Source organism: Chroicocephalus ridibundus, chromosome 6, assembly GCF_963924245.1.
Source record: "Chroicocephalus ridibundus chromosome 6, bChrRid1.1, whole genome shotgun sequence".
Classification (NCBI taxonomy): Eukaryota; Metazoa; Chordata; class Aves; order Charadriiformes; family Laridae; genus Chroicocephalus; species Chroicocephalus ridibundus.
This window is the reverse complement of record NC_086289.1, coordinates 40,064,890-40,089,628: the sequence shown is the minus strand read 5'-3', so window position 1 is coordinate 40,089,628 and position 24,739 is coordinate 40,064,890. Positions and strand designations below refer to the sequence as shown.

Sequence of the window (24,739 nt, the reverse complement as noted above, 5' to 3'; positions counted from 1 at the left end):
AATAGATCTCGCGCTGGTTTACGCGTGTGCTCCCAGTGAACACTTTGGGGTTGAAAACAGTTGTTGAGTCTCTCGGTAACTGAGCAAAAAGCTCAATTATTTTTTTTTAACAGTGTACCCTACAATACTCAACGTTTTCTTTGCTAAGTATCCCTCTTACAAGGCTGACTTCCAGACTTCATTCCCATGGCTATCACTTCTCAGCTTCTCCAAATTAAATAAAGCAAGCCAGAGAAGTCTGAGCTTTCTCCTTAGGGAAGAAAAAAGGTCTAAGTTTTTGTTCCACTGCTCACAGGGAAAATATGCTTTTAGACCTCTTTTCCCATAAAATCCTGATGGGATTTTATAGATAGAGTTTTTTCCTTCCATTCAACTTTATTTTTTTAGCTGGCCTAATACTATTACACTTGAGAAACATTTGGCTTCTTTCCACATAGAGGAGGGAGATATTCAAGGGAATACGCAGTGATTTCCCACTGCGAATGAGACGTGATACATTGAAAGTAAATACAAATGGATAAATATTCTTGAAAGTAGGCCAACCCCAGCCTCCTGGTTCGCGGATCTGATGTCTGTAGCAAGGCACATAGTAACATTGGCCTTGCGTAAGTTAGGGGAGCAAAAACCCCATGGCATCTGTAGAGGAAGAGTGTGGGTGTTGTACACACCGTTGGGTTGTTTCCCAAGGCAGCTGCCAGCTCTTGGGTACTAAAACTAGATTTTTACCGTCGTCTTCCACTGTCTATCTCTGGGACCCAGTCTTCATCAGAAAGAAAAAAAATGGTCTTTTTCAGATGAGTTAGGTAATCACGGACCGCAGAAAGTGAAATCTGATGGTATTCCCTCACGCCCTTTCGTTTGCCTCTACTCAGAATTAATATTTCCTCTTCTCCCAGGAATAAGGACAACGAAGATGCACACTTCAAATCCCTTTTCTTTTTGCCCTTTTATAATGGGCAACAATAAAGGGATGGTGCGCCTCTCTTCCCTGTTGAGTGTTTGAAGCCCTCCTTGCCATGTTGGCCAGCCTGTTGGCTCGGTCAGGTGGATTCCATCCCTTCCTGCCAGTCCTCAATCTTCAAAAGAGATGCCCTTGGTTTTAAAAACCAAATCCCGGTTGTTGAGACCAGCTGGGCAACCGGTTGTTGACCTGCACCTCCTCAAGCCCTTACACCTCACCTGCAGGATGGAGGAGAAAACCACCCACTGCTCCAGGGCCCTGTGGTCCTGCTTGAGATGCTCCTTGGCTTTATCCCTGGCCTTTGCTACTTTATCTTACTGTAATAGCTGATGGCCAGAAAAAGGGAGCTAAAATAAAGCAATGCACATGGGCTTGGTGAGAAATTCCCAGACTCTCAGCTGGCTCCTGATGACTTGACAGAAATTCCCACAGGGACAGTTGAATTATGTCCAATTTTCCAAGCTTCCTGATTTGCAAAAAAGATAACGGTGGCTGATAGAAGGCGGATGGAGTTGGAGGGTGCTGAATTGTAGTGCCTGTATTGGGACGTAAGAGCTACACAGTGGATGTAAGAACTAACCCATGCTAAGGATACAGCCCAGGATCGAATAGAATCATAGAATCATAGAATCTTCATGGTTGGAAAGGACCTTTGAGATCATTGATAGAGCCTCAGCAGCGAAACATGGAATAAATAGCAATGCAATACAGAATTAACAAATCAACATATGCTGCCTGGGACTTGCTGAAGCAGGGGCACATGATGTCCCATGTCTGGTGTTAAAACCCAACCCCGGCAGCTTGATAAGCCAGAACTGCTGGCTGCAGCTCATGTAGCTGGGGCCTCGCGTGTGCTTTCTGCATTCAGCAGCATCACGCAAGTGTCAGAGTATTATCAGCGAGAGCTAGTTGTAAAAACTCTGCCTTGCCTTTTATGTCAGAGAGTCTGTGGTGACAGTCAAGTGAACAGGGAAGGGTTTTTATGTTTCTGAGCCCAGCACTTCTCTCGGAAGTGCTTAGAAAGACTTCTGCTCTGTTTTCTTTCAGCCATGCTCCATGGATTGTTCTTTTAGGAGCAAAATCCTTTTCACCTTTTTCTCCCTCAACTCCATCCACCACACTTGATCCCACTCCTGAGCTTGTTTAGTTTATTTATTTGAGTCTGTTTCCTCAAGTCCAAGTGAATAGAAATCAAAAGTAGGGTCAAAACACCACGCCTGCAGAGATCTGTTGACTCATACAGATGAATAATTTTGAATAATGTCAGATGAAAACAACTTGGTCCCTTCTGCTTGCTAAATGCTGCTGCTCCGTGCCTGCCCTGTACCTTCCCTTTACCCGGAGGTGGCACGTGCCATGCCGTGCCATTGTACACCATTTTCCCTTTAAAAGCCATGGTGTGGCACCAATTTAATGCCAGATTGTGCGAGCTCTTCGTTGGTGCCGTGGCTATTCAAGTAGCTCATCGCTTTGCACCACGTGGCAATCGCGCTCCCGTAATCCCTTCGCACTCATTGCTTAGGATCAGCAAAGCTCACGGAGAAAGAGCTTAAATCTGCATTAAATTTCCCTTTGTTTGGCCAAATTTTTTTTTTTTTTCATCCGCTACAAATCTTCCTGGCTCATCCGTTATGTGTTCCTTACCCTCATGTGATCTTTGATGAGTTGCTGGAGACGTTAAATGTAGTGTGATGTAGACGAAGTGCTCGTTAATGTCTCAAACCCACTGGTTCTACCATCCGTAAAAGAGATGGGAGAAAGCACGGGCCACAATTGCAAATTTAATAGTGAAATTAAAGTGGAATGTCCCTAAATCTGAAAGGATGTGTCTGACGTCCCAGATTTTGGCTTTGTGAATTTGCATGTGCAAAAGCTCTGATGAAAGCTAAACAACCTGTAAAGGAGAAGCAGATAAGAGGTTTTCCCGTGTATTCGAGGTACCTCCAGAGAGTTGCTCATCCCGTTTAAATTTTGGACAACCCAGGCTTTCGAAGTGCCTGTCCCTCTCCACTGATCGTTGACAGAGCCTGGACAACTAGATTTATAGATGGTTAACATTGGGAGAGGTGGTCCCCACCATGCACTGGTAGCAGGGGGTTGGATTTCACCTGCCTTCTCATACCGTAAGAGGAATGAGTTACCTTTGATAACAGCTGAAAGGGAAAGAAGTATTTCTTACAGAGGGTCATTACATCAAGAACGTTCATCTTTCATGGAGTCCTTTGCATCCTTGGTATGCCACACCATCCTCAGCACGCAGCGGCATGTCAGGCGCTTTGTCATTACATGGCAGCTGGGATTTATATCCCATGCTGGCACGGGAAACCAGAGCCAAGAGTGCTGAGATGATCAATTACTATTTTTCTTCTGAAATCATTTCAGAAAATAAAAAGGATCCCCCGGTGGTAGGAAATCATCAGTCACAGATGTGAAGTCATCTTCTCGTTGTTGCAGTGCCAGCTTCTTCAACTTCAGCTTGTGCCAGGTTATACTGCCCCTGGTGTTACAGTGGGGAGAAAGTCTGCTTTCCATCAGCAGTAACTGCTTTTCTCTTTCGCTGCGAAAATAAAAAATAAGATGGTATTTTCCTTTAAACCTCAATGAAAATACATCCTTTTTGACCCAGCTAGAGTTATCCCCTCCCTGAATTTGAGAGAGAGTAAAAGGGAGAGGAGGCATCTTTCATCCTGTAGTGCTCCAGACTGTTTCATTTCAATTATGACTAAATGTAGATTATTTTTGTTACTCCTTTCCCTGAAGTTGAAGGGAAGAAATCATGCGGAACAAAGCTAACAGAAGCCTATGCCATGTGTTTGTCTGATACACAAAAAATATTTGGAACCTATTTCTGCTGCTGACTCCATGCGGGCAATGACTGTGCTTGTGCAGCCAGCTCTGTGTTTAGAGTTAAAAACTTCAAAAAAACGTAATTAATGCATTTTTGCAAGAGTAGCAGGTACCTTAGTAGAAAATAACTGCTTGTTTTCTTGGATGGTTGGTTGGTGATGCTGAGGGAAGAGTACAGGACTCTGGAGAATTACGTGATTCCCAGAGGTGATAAGGACCGGAGCTTTTCCCGAGAGATAACAAATCCCTCTCTGAACAAACAGGTTTTATTTGTTAATTAGAAGTTTTCTAAACACTTGGGGGTTTTGCCTTTCCAACAGGTGAATGTTACTCGTGAAGACTCCCCCAGTGAAGATCCTGTCTTTCTCCGTACTCTAGGGAAGGGAGATTGGTTTGGAGAAAAAGCCCTTCAAGGGTAAGTGCTCTTTACGATGTAGCTCTTACGTTGAGATGGTTTTTTAAGGGCTTCTGCAGCCGTCGGAGAGGGCTCTTGCCGTTTGGAAGGAGATCAGGGGTAGGTTTATGCTTTTGGGGTCGGGCATTGTCACTTGGTGATGCGTGTTCTGCAGTTGAGCGGCCAAACGTAGATCTTCCCTTGCTTGTAGACATCAGAAAATAGTTTGTCTTTGCACTGTCTTCCCTGACCTTCCCTTTGAAGGTCAAGAAGTTGTGACATTTTACAACTGGAATATTTTTCATGTAAGGTAAGAGCATAATCGTGGTCGTCTTGATGGGGCTGAAGGCAGGGCAGCGGTGGTTGTTTTTAAATTGTCTTACTGTGTATATATGATTTTGGTGGAGGTGGGAGTTGCATGTGAGTGATCTGGTTTATATAAACATTTTCCTTTGGGGATAAACTAAAAGAATCCATATTCAACAGGTGATTATTATAAAAATTTATTTCCGTAGGGAGGAATAAGAATAGGAACAGTAAAACACGTGCTTTAGGCAGGAATTTGGGGCACCCATTCATCTTAACGGAGAAACGCTCATCCCGTCCTGGGTATTTATCTGTGCGGAAGAGCTACTGGGCTTCTCTTCAGTGCTGTGATAACACCTTCAGTCCCACCTCAATCAGCCTTCTTCCAAAAAAAAAGGAGGCAGAATATTTGAAGGCTGAATTTCATGTCACTTCTTGGCAGACAGGGAGACATATCCAGCACAAAACCCAAGTCTTGCCCCTGCAAATCTATCCCTTAATTCTAAAATAATATGGTTATTAAATAAATGTCGTTATTTCGGTTGCCTCTTTAATACTAAGGTGGAGATGAATTATAATTTTAAATTTCTCCCCACTAACACGTAAGATAGAAACACTTTTTTTCCTTTATTTGGTAAGAGCCTCGCAGAAACTTGACTCGTAGAGCTGGTATGTTTTTAAAATAGTACCAAATACATCGTGGCATCCACTTTAATAGTGAGAGCGGGCAATAGCATGCCAAACCAAACCATCTTTTGAAAATGACCCGGCATGGGAAATAAAAGGGATTTCCTACCTTGCGTCCCTAAACACTTTTAGTGACACACAGCACCACCATGACGAGAATTCCCCAGCGTTTCAAATACAGTCTTTTGGCTAACTGGCTCACACTGAGATTAGTTAATTTAGAATAAATACTTGTCCGCATGTATTTAAATATTCAATACATGGTAACTTTGATCTTCTGAAACTGAACGGAAGCTTAATAATTGGGTGTATTATGGAAAGCATAATATGTATTTTTTTGCTAGGGAGACGGCATAGCCGAAGTACCACACCTCCAATTTGCTCATAAGCTCAGTAGTTCTGTAGCTGGATTTAAATTAAATAGCGGGAAAATATCGTAACGTGAAGCATCCAGCCTCTCGATAAATTGCTAATAAATTAGTCTCTTTCAGGACTGTGTAAGATAACACTGTTCAGCAACTTGGGAAACCTTTAGGATGTTTCTATGACGTGTAAAATACAGTTAGGGCTGAGAGCTCAAGAGAAAATCACAGTTTTTCTTTACTTTTTCATCTTTGACTGGTTTTTCAAAGCTTTACCAGGACTTGCTTAGCAATACTTAATTACACACTATTAAATAATGGAGTGATTTCTTATGTGTAGGACGTAGTAACACCTAAAAGACGTTTCGTCCTGACAATATAAAAGAATAGCCGTGGCATTTATTCAGTGGAGCGCTGCCCAGCGGGAGGACAGATAACAGATATTTTCTGTTCCCTCACAGAAGTGCGTATAAGGACACAGACATCGGGTGACGCTATACATTATTCTGTTTTTTCGCGCTGGCAGCAGATGGCACGCGTTATTTCGCAGTATCCCGTTGCACACCGGCGGGAACAAAACAAGTCGTGAAATGATCCTCTGCCAGTAATACTCAAGGCTCCCAACTGTTACGCTCTTCTCTTACCTTCCTGGCTAATTGGCACCAAGGTAGCGGCTGTATGATTTACAGTACAACAATGCATAATTTAGAGTGTACTCACAATCATTTAATTTTTTGGTGGTGTTTTCTTAATTGGGAGGAAAACATTTTACAAGGCTATTTACAGTAATTATTTCAACCAACAGGGAAATAATAATTCATTCAAATAAGCAAAGGAAAAATAACTCAGTGCAACTTTGTGGCTCGCATACAAAAATTAGCTAATAATTACAGTGTGCTACCTTAATGGCCTCACACAGCTGAATCCTTGCGCCAGAGCATGCTCTTCCAGAGACAGAATCATAGAATGTGTTGGGTTGGAAGGGACCTTTAAAGGCCATCTAGTCCAACCCCCCTGCAGTGAGCAGGGCCATCTTCAACTAGATCAGGTTGCTCAGAGCCTCATCCAACCTGGCCTTGAATGTCTCCAGGGATGGGGCCTCCACCACCTCTCTGCGCAACCTGGGCCAGTGTCTCACCACTCTCAGTGTAAAGAACTTCTTCCTAATGTCTGATCTAAACCTGCCCTGCTCTAGTTTAAACCATTGCCCCTCGTCCTATCGCCACATGCCCTTGCAAACAGGTTTGGTGATGGTTTTGGAGCTGCCATCCATCCATCTCATCAGATGGAGAACATGATTTAGTCTGGAGTGGATGGTCTTAACAGAGAACAAGGGGGAGGAGAAGGGAGGACAGGAAAGCAAATCTTCAGGAATATAAGAGAAGGCTCTTCTTCAGAAATCTTGTTTCCCGTAGGCCAGCCCCAAAGATGAACAGTTTGAGCCATGGCCTCCTTATTGTTACGTTATGTATTACATCATATATTGCGTTTAAATAGAGCTGTCATTTTGAGGGTTTCACCTGGTTTTGGGGTCCAGGAGGAGCTCCAGACTGTGGGGCAAAAGAGCGGTGGCACATGGCAGAGGGCTGATGTTTGGAGAGGTGGCGATGGAGCCCACCTTGGGGAGCCAGAGGGGGATTTTGAAAGAATTATTCATAGTTTGGTTCATAACACCATGACCAAAAAGGCCAGCTCTTGAGGTCCAATAACTGGGATTTTCTGGCGAGTGCGTTGGCTTTTAAAAGAGGGGATCCCCAAACACTTGGCAGCCTCAGATCTCGAGGGTAGCAGCAAGACAGGAAGAATTTGGGAGAGCAGCCCCAGTTGAAGCTGAGACAGGGCTTGCTCTGGCCTCCACAATGGATGTATATCTATTTTATGTATAAATATAAATGTATTTATATTGTACGAGTGTATAGTACGGAGAAATGTAGTGGAAATATGGATGCCAGGCTTTGATTTAAATTTAAACAAATATATGAAATGGTTTTAGCAAAGATATTTTCCACATGGTAAGATGAAAACGGCAGCTTGTTTTAAGGCTGTTTTACTGTATTTCTAAGCTGTTGTCTTCGAGAGGAGCATTTTCAATGCATTTCCTAGAAGAGGTGACCACTTCAGTGTGGCCAGGGTGGACACTGGTGAGGCAAAACAGAGTTATGGAAACACAGTTTTATTTTGAAAGCAGCTTAGTTTGCTTGTTTGTTCGTGCGAGCTGTCTTTGAAAACCGTGAAATTACTTGTTTTTCACTTAGTTTATCATCTTCAGTTGTGTTGCTTTGTAAATCCACGTGGGCGTGTATTTGCCGTGGAATTAAGCCAAAGCGAAACACATGGTCACTTGATGGCAAGCAAAACCATAGCAGGGGGAGAACGTGTTGGTGACCAATGTGAATGGTTTTAGGGCACGGCATATGGAAAAGGTGTGGGAATTTGGGAAGCCTTCCTGCCTCCGGGGTCGTGGCAGGGTCGGTTCCTGGATGGGACCACTGGAGGAAGCTCCTGCTTGGCACAGAGACCCCCAGCCAAACGGTGTCCATCCTCCCTTCTTCCTTCTCATTTTTAAAGATAAAATACAGATTTTTATTATTATTATTATTATTTTTTTCAAAATGCATTTGTGGTGCCTAGGGTGAAGAAGAAATTGTGGTCTTTGGGTTGCACAGGAGGTGCTCCGCTGTGGTGACAATTATAGTGATATTTGAGCTACAGTAACAGATTTGAATATGAACTTTTTATTCCCTTCACGATGATTTGAAAATGAGTATGGTAGTACCTGTCTCTCATGGGACATAAGAGCATCTTCCTTTCAAGTGGATTTGTACTATTTCCCATTTATATCTCCCCCTCTGGAGGCTCCTGTGTAGTTATTTTCTCAGTGTTACAGAAACCATCTCTCCTCCAATTCCTGAAAATCCCTGGGGTGTGTTTTGTGCGCTGCTAATTTGTGGGAGCAGTAAAACAGTATATATATATATGTATGAGTAGGGGTGTCAAAAGACAATTTTCTTGCTGACCAGCCAAAAAACTTTCTACCATATTTCCCCCTTAAAATAGTGTGAATTACTGGGATTGAGGTTGTCCTCAGGCATCGGAAAGAAGTAGTGACGCATGGGGAAATGCTAGTGCCTCTTTAAATCAGAATAGCAGCTAGCAATGGCAGAGCTTTATTTATTTATAAATTCAGGTAGGAACTGAATATAATCCCGAAAACTTTTTAAAAGGTCCAGTATGGCTGAGACGAGAATGAGACATCAATAAATAGGTCATTAAAGTATTGGCAATGCTATAGGCTTGTTTCTTTGTCTTGCATATGGTTGTTTGCTCTTGCTGCAGCCAGGGTTATGAGTCAAACTCCGGAATTAATCATTTTTATTAGATCTCTGTAAATGCTGCAAGAGGTACTGGGGTCTCCCACTCGCACCTCTCATCCCCCTGCTCTGAGATTCTGAAATCTGAGATTCTTTCTGTCGAGTTGCAATGATGCCACTGCTAAACTGACACTCACATTAGCCCTTTGACCAAAGGAGAATCTAAAATTCAGTTTTTCATTAAAAACTTAATTGGGGAAAGGTGTTAAAGTGCCCCACCTTGCTGCCCTGCTATCTTCTCTCTTGCCCTTTCTATCTTACGTCTTAACCTGTTTCGTTTCTTTTTTCCCAGCAATTCTTTTCCCCGGCTACTACCTAATAACTTTGGGAGGGCTGCAGGGATTTATTTACTCACTTCAAATGCTGGGGGAATAAGACCGACTCTCAGCAGTTAGTAAATAGCTAACTTGGTAAATGGAGAAACGGATTTGCATGCTGGCGTCTTCAAATATTTTCAGTTTTGCAAGACTCAACGCACAGTGCCCTGTACACTTCACAGCTGGCTTGGCTGTCCTGGAAAGGAAAAGAGCAAGCTGGAATGGCTTTTTTTAAAAAAAAAATGTTATTACAATTTAATGTAAATTTTTGATTTTATTTTATCGTACTATTATTTTATTTTACTGGTTAGGCTGATCTTCATTCTTGCCATAAACCAGGGTATTTTTCACACTCCCTTGCTGTCAAGTACTGCCTGTTCTGCCCTTTCATTTGACACGCATCAGTTTCTGCTTATTCCAAATCACCTGTTGGGACTCATCTAACAAGTTTTAATTTACTAAATACCCTGTCCTTTCTCCTAGCCCTCGCTATGCCTGAACAGTTGTGGCTAGAAAAGCTTTTCCAATGTCCTTGACTGAACTTCTCAGTGAACGTAACAGTCGTGTTTCATCTTCATTGGACACCTTCCTCGCGGTACCGTTCTTCCACTAAAATCTTACCATCTGCTGACCTGTTAACCTAATTCTCTTGAATTTTCTCGGGAAGAGAGAACGGGGTGGAGGATTGGAAATGTTTATTGCTCTATGACACAGAGCAGCAAAGATTTCTAAGGCGGTTGCATGACTATATACCTGGCAAGCAGGAGTCTCATCTCAGGGTGGCATTATAAGATAGACATAAATGTATATTTAAAAAAAAGAATTTAAAAGTGTGTATATATGTCCTATAGGACAATGTAGTTTAATTTCTCTTTCTCCAGGGAGAAGTACTAGTCCTTCTGTTGCAATCGGTGTGCTCTTTCGTATCCAACTCTTTGGTACCAATATTCTTGGGTATCCAACCACCAGAGTGTTGCGGTGGGGGGGTCTGGGGAGCAGCCGAATTACAGTGTAAGAAGGCAAATGGGATCTGGGGTGGAAAAGGAATGGGGGAATGGGCTGTGCCATCCCGGCTGGGAGATTCATGGGAAGTTTCCACCTACAGCAATTTTTCTTGCTCATTGCCTTGGCACAAAGCTGTTCCTTGCTTGCCTGTCCTGCCAGGGGCCGCGATGCAAAGAGATTCATTATTCCCATTTCAATCCAGGTAGGAGCGGGGGAAAAAAGAAAGAAAAAAAAAAAACCAGCTATAGGGTGGAGATTCGATTCAGGAAAATGTAATTTTCCAGGCAGGAGCCCTGTGGGGATGAAGGTGTACCTGTACTGGTGGTGGTCATCATAAAATTGAAGCAGTGTTTCAAACGTTCATGCAGAGGAGAATGAGTTTAAAAACAAGCGAAAAAAGATCCTTTTAACTTTGGCTAATAGGAGGGAGCAGGTTGGGAAGCACTTTTTGTCACCCCTTTTGCTAAATAAGAGGGCCACCTTGAAGTCCTGGCTGTTTTGTAGCCCTCCTGCCTGGCACCCGCAGCACTGTGTGTGTAGCTCCTGGAGCGTGGATGAGACACACGGCCTCCAAGGACCGGCTGGAAGTTATTTCATCCATTACATCATCTGCTTTTTATTTACATTTATTGCAAGCATTGGGTGATCTTAAAAGGTATTTCAGACATTACAGCTGTATTTCCCATCCTCTTCCCCTGCTCGGGTAGATCCCTGCCTATAAAATCAGGTGAGGTGGGAGTGGGGGGTGACGGCTGATGGGTTTTGCCCCAGCGCCCCGAGACACAGGGAACACCAGAAGCTTTTAAAAGATTTGAAAAAGCTGTTGGCAAACCCCTGAAACAAAACCCTCCCAAGAGGCTTTGGAGGGTAAGAACTCAAAAGCCCGGACAGCTGGAAGCGAGGAGGCAAAGCGACACTGAGATGGTGTCACCGTATGGTTCCCTGCAGGGTTGGCTTTCTTCCTGTAGGCATCTGGCCCCTGCTGGGGTCAGGAGAGGTGGCCGGGTGGACCTTCCCTCTGATTAACTCCTAAGGGCACAACCGGACAGTAATTAAACACTACTAAAATGTCTCCCTGTCCTGTCCAGGCTGGCTTCTGGTGTTTGGGTGCCCTGGCGTCAAAGTCCTTAGATAGGGCATCACTCTAGCACAGATGAAGGTATTTTATGATACTGCCGTTGCAAAGTAAATGATGAAATCTTCATCGAGGCCTTTGCAATTTGTTTAATCACATTATTGCAAGCACATATTGATCACTGATGTAGTTGCTTCGCTTTCTCCAGCTATGCATTCTTTGCCTTTTATTTCTTCATAAAACACAAGCCAATATTGCGTTGGCTTGCGCAGGAGCTCGCAGTGAGCGTCTTCAGCTGGTTGCCAAAAGCTCTTGATGCTCTGGGAAGTTCCCTGGCAGGGAAGAGGCTCACAATTAAGGGACTCATCCAAAGCCTTTTAAAATGAGCTGGCAGGTTTGCCCTGGTGGTTGTTAGGCATGCTCTAACTCACAAAAACGTAGCTATGCCTTCATCACCTAGCAAAAATAAATCTGTGGTTTTTTTGGAGCTGTGTTGGCTTTGGCCACTCCTTATATGAAGAAACGAGGGGGAACGGACCCAGAGGGACAGAGCAAGATGTGTTGGCTCTAACAGCATCCTGCCCGTGAGCGCGGCATCGTCACTGCCGAGGTGAAGCTTACCTTACACTTTTCCATCAGGAATGAATTGATATTATTGAACCTTCTTGTTTTAAATAAGAATATAGAATGGATCACACCAGGTGAAACCAGAGGTCCATCTAGCCTGGTGTCCTATCTTTTACAGCAACCAGAATCAATTACTGAAGAGCCTCCTGAACCAGAGCTGGTGGCTTTATAATTTAGGATCCTTTGTGGGTTGTTATTTGCTTTTCGCGACCTTCGGTGTCCATTAGTTCCACAGTTTAAGTGTGCAGGATGAGAGGAAATGCCGGTTTTAATGTGGGTTGCTTTTTTTTCTTTTCGGATGTGCCATCTGTTCCTCTTACAAGATGCCTCCAAGTTCTCAGATGCGCAGTTGACTTCTTGATTCACAGAGAGCTCAAGAGTCTGTTGTCTGAGACTATAGACGTGGCAGCAAGCTGTTTAATGTTGAAAGATAATAGTTGCTCTTTACTATGTTTACAGTTTCTAGCATCTGAAATGCCTTGATAAGATCTCTGAAACTCGGTCCCACTTTTTCTTTAACCAGAACCACGCTTCCTATCGAAAGATATTTTGGAATGAGAGCTGACTGACTGCAGTATCATTCTGCATTTTGACGAACAGCTGCTCAGTCAATAATTCGAGGTTTTTTACTAATTTGTGTGCTGGTGATACAGACAGCTGGTAACATCTTAATCAAGCAGGTGTTGGTGAACCTTCTCAAAAAGGCCTGCGGCTTTTCAGATTTGCTCCGCGTGGCAAGTTACACAAAAACTGCTCTTCCAGGCTTGAATACGCAAAGGGTTTCTTCAGGACCGAAGTAATACAGCAAGGGGAGAAATTGCAAAAAATCCCAGACGCGAAGGCTCTTTCAATGCCTGTGTTTAGATGATCACTTAAAAAGCTGAAGTGGGGATGGAGTTAAGCGGTGAGATGACGAATCGGGGGTTTTCAGCTGCTTGATTTTCCCCATTGTTTAAATATCTTGCTTCCCAATTTCTTAAATTCCAGGGCAATTGACTTGGAAATGAGATGCAGCTTTATTTTATAATAACACCGAACAAAACCCGTTTCAGTCAAGCGACAGTAAACACAGCGTTAAGAAGGAAAAACAAATGATTATGTACTTAAGCGAGATCAGTGAACACCAGAATTGGAGTCTTTTGTGCCTTATGAATCGCCTGCCTCGTGCTGCATTTTGAGCAGCCGCTTTGCATCTCACAAGCCTGTCTACATAAAATATGTAATCAGGAAAATACATCAGTTACTGAAGGAATATGGACAATCGTATTGATAGAAGGCTTGTGCACAGAATATACCTTTTTATTATTTATTTATTGTCATAGAGAAAAAGAAAACAAATACCTGGCTTTTTATTTACTCAATCAACCGAAAAACTTCCTTGGGGAAAAATAGCCATTAGGAAACAATTATCAGTAAATTCAAAATTCTACTACTCTTCTTTGAAGAAAAAGGACATAAATAAAGTTGCTGCCATTTCTACAGGCAAGTTAATGCTCAGAGCCAACTTCATGACTCAAATGTAGTTAATAAATAATCAGGTTGTTTTGAGTCTTAAGGATAATAATCGTTAGTTTGTAAGAGCACAGCTTATTAATAGGTCTGGCTTTTTCACAAGTGAATCATAGCCTGGGAACTAAAACTGTGTATTTGCTTTCCTTTGAGGATGCAGCCCTACAAGAGCAAGCATAATATTCCTCCCGCTGAGTTTAAAGTGTACGTAACGTTGGGCAACAAGGTTGTGCCAGATGGAGGAAAGCAGAATTAGAAGGGCTTTATAGTTGCGAGTATTTTTTGCTTACACTTACGGCGGTGGATGTCTGCGAGAATTCTTCTGGTGTCTTTTTGCCTCAATGTTATTTCAGAGCTTGAGAGAAACCCTATTGCAGAAATAAGGAATGCATGGGAAGTACTACGGAGGTATGATATTGTTGCTTTCTATTAGATACCGAAGCTGCTAGAGCACTATTCATATGAAAGTATATGTTCTTATTATGCATTTTTTAATCTAACAGAGTTTGGGGGATGTATCCTCTTACATGAAGTGGGAAGAGTGAAACCAGTTAGCGACAGAAACGATTGCAGGGGTCAGATCTGGTAGTTCTTGTATGCTTAAAAGAGTATAAACCTGAGATTGCAGTTTGCGGGATGTGAAATAGCCTGGAAGGGCCGAAGGCTTCTTCTGGTGCTGCCTCAGTCCTCCAAAGTCCTCCCCTTTGCCTCTTCTACGGCACTGATGGTTTTTTGCGGACAATACCTGTACTGTGCAAAAGAAAAAAAGAAAACAAAAAACCCAAAACAAAACCAAAACCACCCTACCTAATTTCTGTCCTGCGGCAACTTATAGTGTTTTGGGTTTGTTATGTTCTTAAACAGTAGGATCGTTATGTCAGCATGTTGCTGTCAACAATAAATGTTGACGGTTGAATCAAAACATTTTATCCTAATAAAACTTTAACATTACGATGCTTTTGTCAAAATGCTGAAACGCTGGTTTATGACAAACATCTTGCGTTGGAAAAAAAGAAATCGTCCATAATCCAAAATAAACGTGCTAACAGGGAGAAGAGGAAAAAAAAAAATCCTTGGAGGAAACCTCCAGGGGAAATCACACGTTTTCTTGGGAAAAACGCTTCCATCAAAACCCTCCCACTAGCTTTGTTCAGTTTTGTAAGCATTAAGGGGAACTGAAAAATACAGCACTGCATTATAATTCTCTTGCCTGCCGGAAAAATAAATAAATAACTGAAGATGCCTACCGGGGACAGAGAGGCAGGAATAGGAATTTCTGCTGGGGCCGCTGCGTGCGAACTGCTCGCAGCCTGCCAGCTGCTCGGTGTAACTACCCGTGATGCAGACAAGATAATTCATGTTAGCCAGCCCTCAGAGCAAGTGTACAACAATATGTAATCGTAGTGGGGGAAAAAAGAGCAAAAAATGCTCTACGTTTGTTGGGTTTGTTTTGGGTTTTTTTTTGCCAAACTCCTATATCTTTTACGCAGCTACACATGCTGTTAGACATACGTCCTTGAGTGTTATCACGTTTCATGGCATTAAAAAAAACAACCAATGCCTCCCTATGGCATCTCCCGGGATGGCTGCTTTAATTTATAGACAAACTTACGTATGGCACAACATGATGTGTCTCCTCTTCAGATCTCCTCCTCTTTGTACACGAGGGATTGATTTGGGCTTGTGTGTCAGGCTTATAACGCCATATAAAATAACATTTATAAATTTTTCATGAGTAGAAAATTGGGGGGGGGGGGTGGTTCTGCAAGTATGCATAGTAACCTGATATCGGGATGCAGCGCCTAGTCGTTCTGTGATTGTTATAAGGCGTCGTCATAATATGAAATACTTAATGTTAAGCCTCGTGATTTAAAAATAGTAAAACGTTCCTTATACAAGCATATTAAAATAATTCCGCCTCTAAAAATATAGAATGTTATATTTTCGTGGCTTTCATTTTGCATGCTGAGTAATTTAATACAAAGGGTAGGCCATTTAAATTAGCTAGTGATTTTAGCACAATCATGATGTAGCCATAATACAGCAAATTGGGCCCCCATCCTTGGAAGAAGAGGTTGGTGCAAGTTTGCATTCAGTACACGTTTCTAATAACCTGGTATTTTCTTAATTGTGTTTTCATACTTGGTGTTGCAAACAACACATAATGACTTTTTGATTTAATTGATGTCGTTCAGGTTATTCAGCAGGGGAAAAGGGTCTTCGCTGTTACAGACTTGCTATTTTTAAGATGACTTTTCTGTAACGTGTCATTCTTCAATGACCGAATTCCCTTTTTGAGCTCTCCCATCCGTCAGGATCCCAACCCCGACGTTCTCCAGCATCGGCCACTGGCTACAGGTTATCTCCTACATGCAGCAAACCCAGAATCCTGATGACTTTGGTTTACTCGTAGTAACGCAGTAGGTTATGTGTTAAGAAGAGGAATATTGTATAGCCACACAAAGACTAGATAAATTAGCACTTAAGGAAAGTTGGATGGATTGTATAGTTGTTCAAGACCATGAAATAATCAATGTCGTAGAATCATAGAATGGTTTGCATGGGAAGGAACCTTAAAGATCATCCAGTTCCAGGCCCCCTGCCCTGGGCAGGGACACCTCCCACCAGACCAGGTTGCTCTAAGCCCCGTCCAACCTGGCTTTGAACCCCTCCAGGGATGGGGCAGCCACAGCTTCTCTGGGCAACCTGGGCCAGGGGCTCACCACCCTCACAGTAAAAAATTTCTTCCAAATATCGTATCTAAATCCCCCTTCTTTACAGTTTAAAACCATTACCCCTTGTCCTATTGCTCCACTCCCTGATCCAGAGTCCCTCCCCATCTTGCCTGTAGCTCCTTTAGGTACTGGAAGGGGCTCTGATATCTCCCTTCTCCTCTCCAGGCTGAACAGCCCCAACTCTCTCAGCCTGTCCTCACAGCAGAGGGGCTCCAGCCCTCTGAGCATCTTTGTGGCCTCCTCTGCCCCCGCTCCAACAGGTCCATGTCCTTCTTGTGCTGAGGACTCCAGAGCTGGATGCAGGACTCCAGGTGGGGTCTCACCAGAGGGGAGGAGTGGGGCAGAATCCCCCCCCTCACCCTGTTGGCCATGCTGCTTTTGATGCAGCCCAGGATGCGGTTGGCTTTCTGGGCTGTGAGTGCACATGGCTGGGTCATGTTGAGCTTTCTCATCCACCAATACCCCCAAGTCCTTCTCCTCCGGGCTGCTCTCAAGCCATTCTCCACCCAGCCTGTATTTGTGCTTGGGATTGCCCCGACCCATGTACGGCACCTTGCACTTGTCCCCCCAAGAGCTGCACATCCCACCCGATTTTGCGTAGGGGTCAGTAGTCTATATACAGTAGTCTATATACAGTAGTCTATATACAGTCTATACAGTTTATAGGAACACAGCGACCTGTCGAGGGGTGATTCATCTTGGGCTGAAACTCCTCTGCCGTCTGTCCCCTCCGGAGCTGCTTGGCATATGCAGACAGATGGCATGGATAGGATCCCAACCTCATGGAGGACAGCCGAATCCTACTCGGAGGCATCAACTTTATTTCCTTTGGGACTTAAAAAAAGGAAGAGCCTCTGAGTAGCTGTTTATAATAAGTATTATCAGTGGGAGGCCTAGTGATGAACATCTATTTTCCAGATTTTATGTTACAGCTGTCCGGCCATTAAGTAACATAGTTAACCGTCACGGACATGTTCAAAATTAAGGATTAAACATTTATAGCACTGGAGCTGGCTATTTGTCTATATGAATGCCTATTTAATTCTATTTTGTTAGGAACTCCTCAGTATTAAAAGACTGTTTTAAGATCACCCTTTTCAAGTAATGCTCATTTAAATTGACAAGAAAGCATCAAAAGAGCAATGTCCTCTTTTATGGCATGTAGTCTGAAGAACCTGTTTGAGCTCAGAGTGTCCGGTTCTGGGGGTTGTTTGGTTTCCTTGCTTGTTTTGTCTGAGGAAGGTGCTTAGTGATGGGCTAAAGTCTTTCTCTGTGGCATAACATCATTTGTACCCAAAAGACCTCATAGTTTCCAAAGTCTGGAGCAAAGAAGCTGTGACCCTTACACGAAGCTACAGCATGTCCCTGAGCAGTGGACCACCTCGAGGAGCACTTCTGCAAGTAATTGAGCTTTTGGCAGCCCAGAGTGTTTGCTTCCAGTGGCATCCCTTTGTTTTGGTTAAAGAAGTGGCTCCTTTTCCCGAAGCACGTCAGGCGTTAGCAGTTTTATGTGCTGGAGGTATTTTCTGTTGAAGAGCGAACCTAGAGCAGTTTGTTACAGGGGAGGATGGCGAGGAAGCAGACAAAGATGGCTGTGGAAAACCCAGTGTGTGATTATGTAGGTATTGCGTCCTGCAGTGTGAAAAAAAAAACGTTCAGAACGTGCGGACCAACCGGGCCAATAAACCAAAAGAAGAAATCATTTAATGATATCTGATGGGCTAATTACCTTCGTGGCTCACGGCATGTCACCCTGAAACATGGAGCAGCATTGTCACCTGCAAAGCGTTGCTCGATGTAATGTAATACCAGCCCGGCAGCAGCACGGAGGCAAGCCTGCATTTAGTACATCCACTTTTTTAGTTAAACGCTGGCTTTCCGCTTTTTCAACGGCTTTGCTATAGCGCGGGATGCTTTTCACTTTGAGTTGGGTCTGACTGTTGGGGATGGGAAACAAGTGCTGGCTGCGCTAGCAGCGGGAGATGCGCTTGTGTGTCCTGCGAACTGGTGATAACTAATTCCTAATTCAGAATCATAGAATCATCTAGGTTGGAAGGGACCTTTAAGATCATCAAGTCCAACCATCAACCAGGCGTGAACCCAGCACAAGGAACATTACCTAGGCTGGCAACTTGGTAATCTCTCCGGAGAGGTGAGATGTGGTGCCTGTTTTTCGTCAAAATGGCTTTGCTGTTGGAGCAGATGCACGTCGAGGTGGAGCAGTGGGTGCAGGACCTTGAGACCAGGTCTCTTAAAGTTTGCTTCTCTCCTTCTACTCTTCCCTCTGTAAGTACAAGGAGTTTCATAGGCTCTGTACTGTTCCTATAGTGCATGTATTTCTATTTCTTGACAGTCATCAGTTTACCAGACCCCTGCGTTGAATTGAATTATTATTGACTTCAATTTTAGGGCTTAAAAGCGCTCTTTTCCCCATTTCAAGGCTAGGCAGAGGGGCTGTTTATGCGGGCGATGGCAAATCAGGCTCCGATGGCTCTGTTTTTGGTTACAGCCTCTGAAGTAAGTTGCATTGACTGTTGATGCAAATGATACAGTTAAGCTTTTAAATACTTGGTGCATTAAAGCAGATACGTGTTGTCCCAGCCTGTCCCTGGCCCCGTGGGGTGTCACTGGGGCTCCGAAAGGGGAGCCAGCCTTGCCCCTGGGATCTGGGAGAGCAACTGGACCGGCTGGAAATACCACCCTGAGCATTTTAACATTTAAAAATAAATAGATTGTGTTATCGCTAAACAAAGTCGGGTCTTATTTTAAGCAAAGGCGAAATCGGAGCATAGCTTTTGAAAGACGCAGCCACGCTCCCGTTACAGCACCAGGCCTTCATGTGCAGACTTCGTGTTACCTTTGTGTTTGGCTCCCCTGACAAGTGTCTGAAAGCCGAGTTTTAGAGATGGTTTTCCTATTCAGTGAGTGTGCTATTTAGTTGTAACGTCAGTGTGGACGTTCACCTAGGGTATCTGTTCACTTAGCACAAAAGATTCAGGTTGTTAACATGCGGCGTTATTTAGGAGTGGTCCTTATAGGTGCTTAATGACCTAGTGACATTTTGTTAGGGTGAACCGTGTTCTCACTCGCCCTCAGAAACATCGGCTGGGGCTCGGGCTTTCCATTTTTAAGTGAAATTTAACTGGGGAATGAACTATAGCTGTGCCAATTGTGCGGGACAGCGTGTGAACTGGTCCGACCCCGTGGCTGGAATGGGAGCTGTGCTGCCAAGCTCCCCGCTGAGCGTTATAGCTGGGATGCTGCAAACCCTGCGAACGGGGCTTAAAAACGAAGCTTTTTAATTGGGGGTCCCTGCAGCGCCCCAGTAGACTATGGGTTTTTTTCCAAAGAGACATCTTTGATGGACATGGGAGCCTTGGGCAGCTTTCCTCAATGTATCAGGCTACCTGAATATGAAAGAGGAGCCCAGCCTCAGTGCTGGGATCAACCCTTTGTTTCTAGGTCTTTATGGGATAGACTGGACCATGCTGCCTTTTCCATGATGGAGTTATCTGCTCTATTAAAGCCCTCGCCGTTGCATTGGCACCATTGATAGGCATCTGGCTGGTTGAGAGCCATCCAGCCCCTCTTACAGTTGCCTGAACGTCTCCTTTCTGTCTCACGGCCCCATCTTCCTGCACCCCAGCCCTGCAGCGGCTGATTCTCTGCAGGTTTAAGGCTCCAAACTGCCTCCCTCTTTTTGTCCTTCTCTAAGCACAAGGTTCTTATCCCCAAATCCATTTGCTTTTGTGCTGCCAAACTATGCTGGCACAAATCCCGCAGCTGGGCTGATTTCCTTAATTATGATTATCACCTTCTCCGTTCTGCCGTCTCTCTAGCTAAACAGCAGTCCTCCATCTGTCTTTTCATTCCCTGATGGTCATTTGTCAAGCTTGTGTCTCCTCTCTCTGCACAATATCTCATTGCTTTTTTTCTTTTTGAAGAGAAAATGGAGAAGATCTTAAAGGTCCTTTCCAACCTAAGTGTTTTTATGGTTCTAAGATGCTGTTCTCCAAACTTGCTGTCCCATGTCCCACCACAATTCTCTCCTCCTCCTTTGCTACTGTGGATGCAAAATAAATTCTCACCTCATCTCTTCTAACCCATGGAGTCATCTTCATGGCCCCCATTAACACATACCTTGTCTATAATATGTATCTACCTTTGCTCATTCCCTTCGTTTCTTGCTCCCCCTTAGATCTTCTCCTTCACCAGATGAACATATCTTGATCTCCTCAGTTGCAGAGATATAGCACTTTCCCTGTCTGCTGTCCTGTTCTCCTCTCTTCTTGCCACTGATATATTTATTGTGTTGACAGCTGTTGGGATTTCTTGTCTTCCAGTATTACAGCATCACCAACTCATGATCTAAGCTGGAAGGGATTTACAGAGGGCATCAGATACAACTCCGTGCTCAAAACAGGTCTAACTAGAGCAGGTTACTCGGGGCCATGTTCAAATGCATGTCTGTATGTAAGCCTAAATGCATGGATTTTTAAATTATTTTTTTCTTTTTTTCTTTCTTTCTTCAGCTTCTGGTCCTGGTCTGTCAACTCAACTGTTAGTCTTTTAGCGAAGCCACTCTTAAGCATTCATTAAAAAAAAAAAAAAGACAAGACTAGAAATTCATTTTTGTCCTTTTAGAGTTGTCATTGAAATTCAGACCTGCCAGCTATGGCCTTCCCTTGGCATCTCCAACCTTCTTCTTGTTATATGTGATGGAGAAGCCATGGCTGTTCTTCAGCTTCTCTGTAGGGATTCGCAGGCGTTGCTTCCTCCTACGTGTCTTTTTCCTCTCTTCACTGTAACTTCAGCTCATCATATCTGTCCTGATGTCTCACAGTTCATTATCTCTCTCTTGCTCATTTCTGGACTTGTCTCCTTCCGAACAGGAATCTCAGCCGTTTCTTTGATACCTCCTAGAGTGCTTCCAACAAGTTATGCAGGCTTCCCGCTGGTTTCTCCTTGATGCGCAGCAGTGCCATCCTGTCTGTCCCTCATGTCTCCAAGGCATGTGTCATCCTCAGGCTTTTCTTTAGGTTGGATCTGGCAAGTCGTCTATATAGAAAGTCTCCAAGATGCTTTCATATAGCAAAATCTTTTGTTACCCCAAAGACATCATTAGACTGCTGCTGCAATTACCGTTACCCTTTAAAAAGTATCTTTATGCTTCTTCCTGATGCCCCCCAGCCTGGGAGTTCCCTGTAAAGACTCACAAAGCTGGCCAGGCTTCAGTCCTCCTTGGAGTTCATCTTTACTACCACGCCTGTGAAGTTGTTTCCCAGGAGTAGAGTCCTAACGATGTGCTGAGACCACCTCTTGTCCTTCTGAGCCATTGTGTACAGCTTTCTGCTATGTATTTTCTTCTATGCCTCACCAGCCAGACACTTTCTCTTGGCCTTGAACTGGAGTGTAGATTTTTGGCGCCAGTGTAATATGTTTTTCCTGCTGTAGTTAGGAAACATACTGGTCTTCACCATTAGGCCTTCTAAAAAATGCTAATTTGCTGACAATAAATGTATTTCCCGTATTTATTTCAGCAAATACGTATGTCCATTACCAAGGTCTCTGCAGGCTTTTGCTGTTTGAAGTCCAGAGGGATTGTGGCCGCTTTGCAGATGGAAAAGATGCTCTTGGGAGTTGCGCCATTTGTGCAACACGAGTCATCCTAAGCCCAACAGTATGAGAGGGGGAGATGTTGAGATGCATGTGCTGGGTTGAACGCAGCATTTTTCTCTGGCTTAATTGTGTTTATATTCAATAAAACGGGGAAAAGCTCATTTATAAGTACTAAGGCTGCGGCCAACCTTCATCTCAATTTAATCTTAGGTTTGTTCAGGCTGAAACAAGTGTTACAGGTTTATATGGCCGAACTTCCCTAATGAAGCAATTTCCCCCTGACTGCTAAAGGGGCTGGCAGAGATTTAAATTCATATAATTTTTATATTACTATCAAATTCAATTTTTTTCCCCCTGAGCCTTCGGGCTTTATAAAATCAAGTTCTTGATTCCTGAAGGTCAAAAGCTATAAAACGCACATCTTTAAGGCACTTGCTAAATTCCATTATTTCCACAATCATGTTATAATTAAATGAAAAAATGTTTTCAATTATAGAATTGAGAAGGAACTGGAACATTTTGGAAGAGTTTTTACCATGATCTTATAAAGATGATAATGGCTGTTACAGGAGGTTAATCATCATTTGTCCTAGTAGGTGCTATTTTATTTTCACGTTCCACAGTGTAATTTTAGATATAAGATGTTTGGCGACTTTACAAAGAAGTTGCCTTAAACTGTGCAATAATGTGAGTTGTGTACTTTTTTTCCTCTCAAACAGAGACCACAAACTAGTGAAAAGAAAATAAACTCGGCAAGAAGGGGCTAAGGAGAGGGACGATGGTTTTGTTGGCTTGCCTTTGCACTCTTTAGTCCAAATCCACTTTATATTTTCCTAGTGTTTAATTTTTTAAAAATATTACCTGTGCTGATGTCACAAAAAAATAAGTTTTTTTAAAATTTCTTCCAAATTAAGCCATCTGTTCTCTCAGGTAACTTCAATGTTGAGGTGACCAGACCAAGTCAACTCTGGGTGAAGAATCACTAACATCAGCAGGAGCCCAATGATAATCTAGCTAAAAATCAACATTATTTTTATTCTCACATATCTTCTGCAATGCCTAAGTGACTTTTGCACCATGCAGCGGTAGAGAAATATGTGGATGAGCTTCTTTCGGTCCTGGATTGTAATCTTCAAAAGTGTTTTTCATCTTCTGCAGTTGGGTCACATTTAACATAGAGGGGGAAAAAAAACAAAAAACAAAACACAAACTGAAATTAAGTCAGGAAGAGGGAAACTTCCTTGCCAAGGAGTTGCTTTTATAGTCTAAAGACCTACAGCTCCTTCATGCCAAGCTGGTGTGCAACTCCAGTCTAGAGCCAGCTCCTCTGCATGCTTCATTGCAGAAGTGGTCAGGAGTGTCTTCTCATCTCTGCGCTGAAAGGAGAGGAATTAAGCAAGGTAAAACCCGATGGAAATATTTCATAGAATCATAGAATTATCAGGGTTGGAAGGGACCTTAAAGATCATCTAGTTCCAACCCCCCTGCCCTGGGCAGCGACACCTCCCACTAGATCAGGTTGTTCAGAGCCCCATCCAGCCTGGCCTTGAATGTCTCCAGGGATGGGACTTCCACCACCTCTCTGGGCAACCAGTTCCAGTGTCTCACCACCCTCATGGTGAAGAACTTCTTCCTAACATCCAGTCTGAGTCGTCCCATCTCTAGTTTTAATCTGTTCCCCTTAGTCCTACCATTACCCGACATCCTAAAAAGCCCCTCACCAGCTTTCTTGTAGGCCCCCTTAAGATACTGGTAGGCCACTCTAAGGTCTTCTCGGAGCCTTCTTTTCTCCAGACTGAACAACCCCAACTCTCTCAGCCTGTCCTCATAGGAGGGGTGCTCCAGCCCTCTGATCATCCTCGTGTCCCTTCTCTGGACGCGTTCCAGCACATCCATATCTCTCTTGTAGTAGGGGCTCCAGAATTGGATGCAGTACTCCAGGTGGCGTCTCACGAGAGTGGAGTAGAGGGGGAGAATCACCTCCCTCGACCTGCTGGCCATGCTTCTCCTGATGCAGCCCAGGATACGATTGGCTTTCTGGGCTGCTAGTGCACGCTGACAGCTCATGTGGAGCCTCTCGTCTACCAGCACCCCCAAGTCCTTTTCTTCAGGGCTGCTCTCAAGCCAGTCACTGCCCAGCCTATATCGGTGCTTGGGACTGCCCCGACCCAGATGGAGGGCCTTGCACTTGGTCTTGTTGAACTTCATGAGGTTGGCACGGGCCCACCTCTCCAGCCTGTCAAGGTCCCTCTGGATGGCATCCCTTCCCTCCAGCATGTCAGCTGCCCCACACAGCTTGGTGTTGTTGGCAAACTTGCTGAGGGTGCACTCTATGCCTCTGTCCATGTTGCTCACGAAGATGTTAAACAAGACCAGTCCCAGTACTGATCCTTGGGGGACTCCACTTGTCACTGGCCTCCACTTGGACATGGACCCATTGGCAGCCACTCTTTAGGTGCAGCCATCAAGCCAGTTCTTTATCCACTGAATTGTCCATCCATCAAACCCATATTTTATCAGCTTGGAGACCATGATGTCATGCAGGACAGTGTCAAAGGCTTTGCTCAGGTCCAGGTAAATGATGTCAGTTAAAAGGAGTGGAGTGGATGTATCAGTCCATAAATACCCTGGAAAGACTTTGTAGAAATTGCACACAAGCTTTTATCCAAAAGCTATGGAGAAAATCTTTCTTCTGTCAAATTAGCGGGAGGTGATACGTGTTACCCACTGCGTCTGCTCGTGAAGGCTTCCCTGTGATTTGAATGTCTTGACCTTGGACGTTTTGAAATTTCCTCTGGTAATGGCTGCAGCTTTGCAAAAGGAGATGGAATGAATTTTAAAGTCAATGTTTTTCTGTTCTGAAGCCAGGTATTTCCAACATTTTATATTACCATAGGTTAATGTAGTGCTTTTAAAGTAAAGAT

At 43.8% G+C, this 24,739-nt stretch overlaps 1 protein-coding gene across 2 annotated transcripts in view; it reads left to right on the top strand.

The window, feature by feature from the left end:
• Nucleotides 1-24,739, top strand: part of PRKG1 (protein kinase cGMP-dependent 1) — a 530,384-nt gene that overhangs the window by 397,279 nt on the left and 108,366 nt on the right. For both annotated transcript variants that reach the window (XM_063338936.1, XM_063338937.1), the window contains exon 7: nucleotides 4,129-4,223. In XM_063338936.1, coding sequence (XP_063195006.1) covers nucleotides 4,129-4,223 — 95 coding nt within the window. The remainder of the gene's footprint in view (nucleotides 1-4,128; nucleotides 4,224-24,739) is intronic.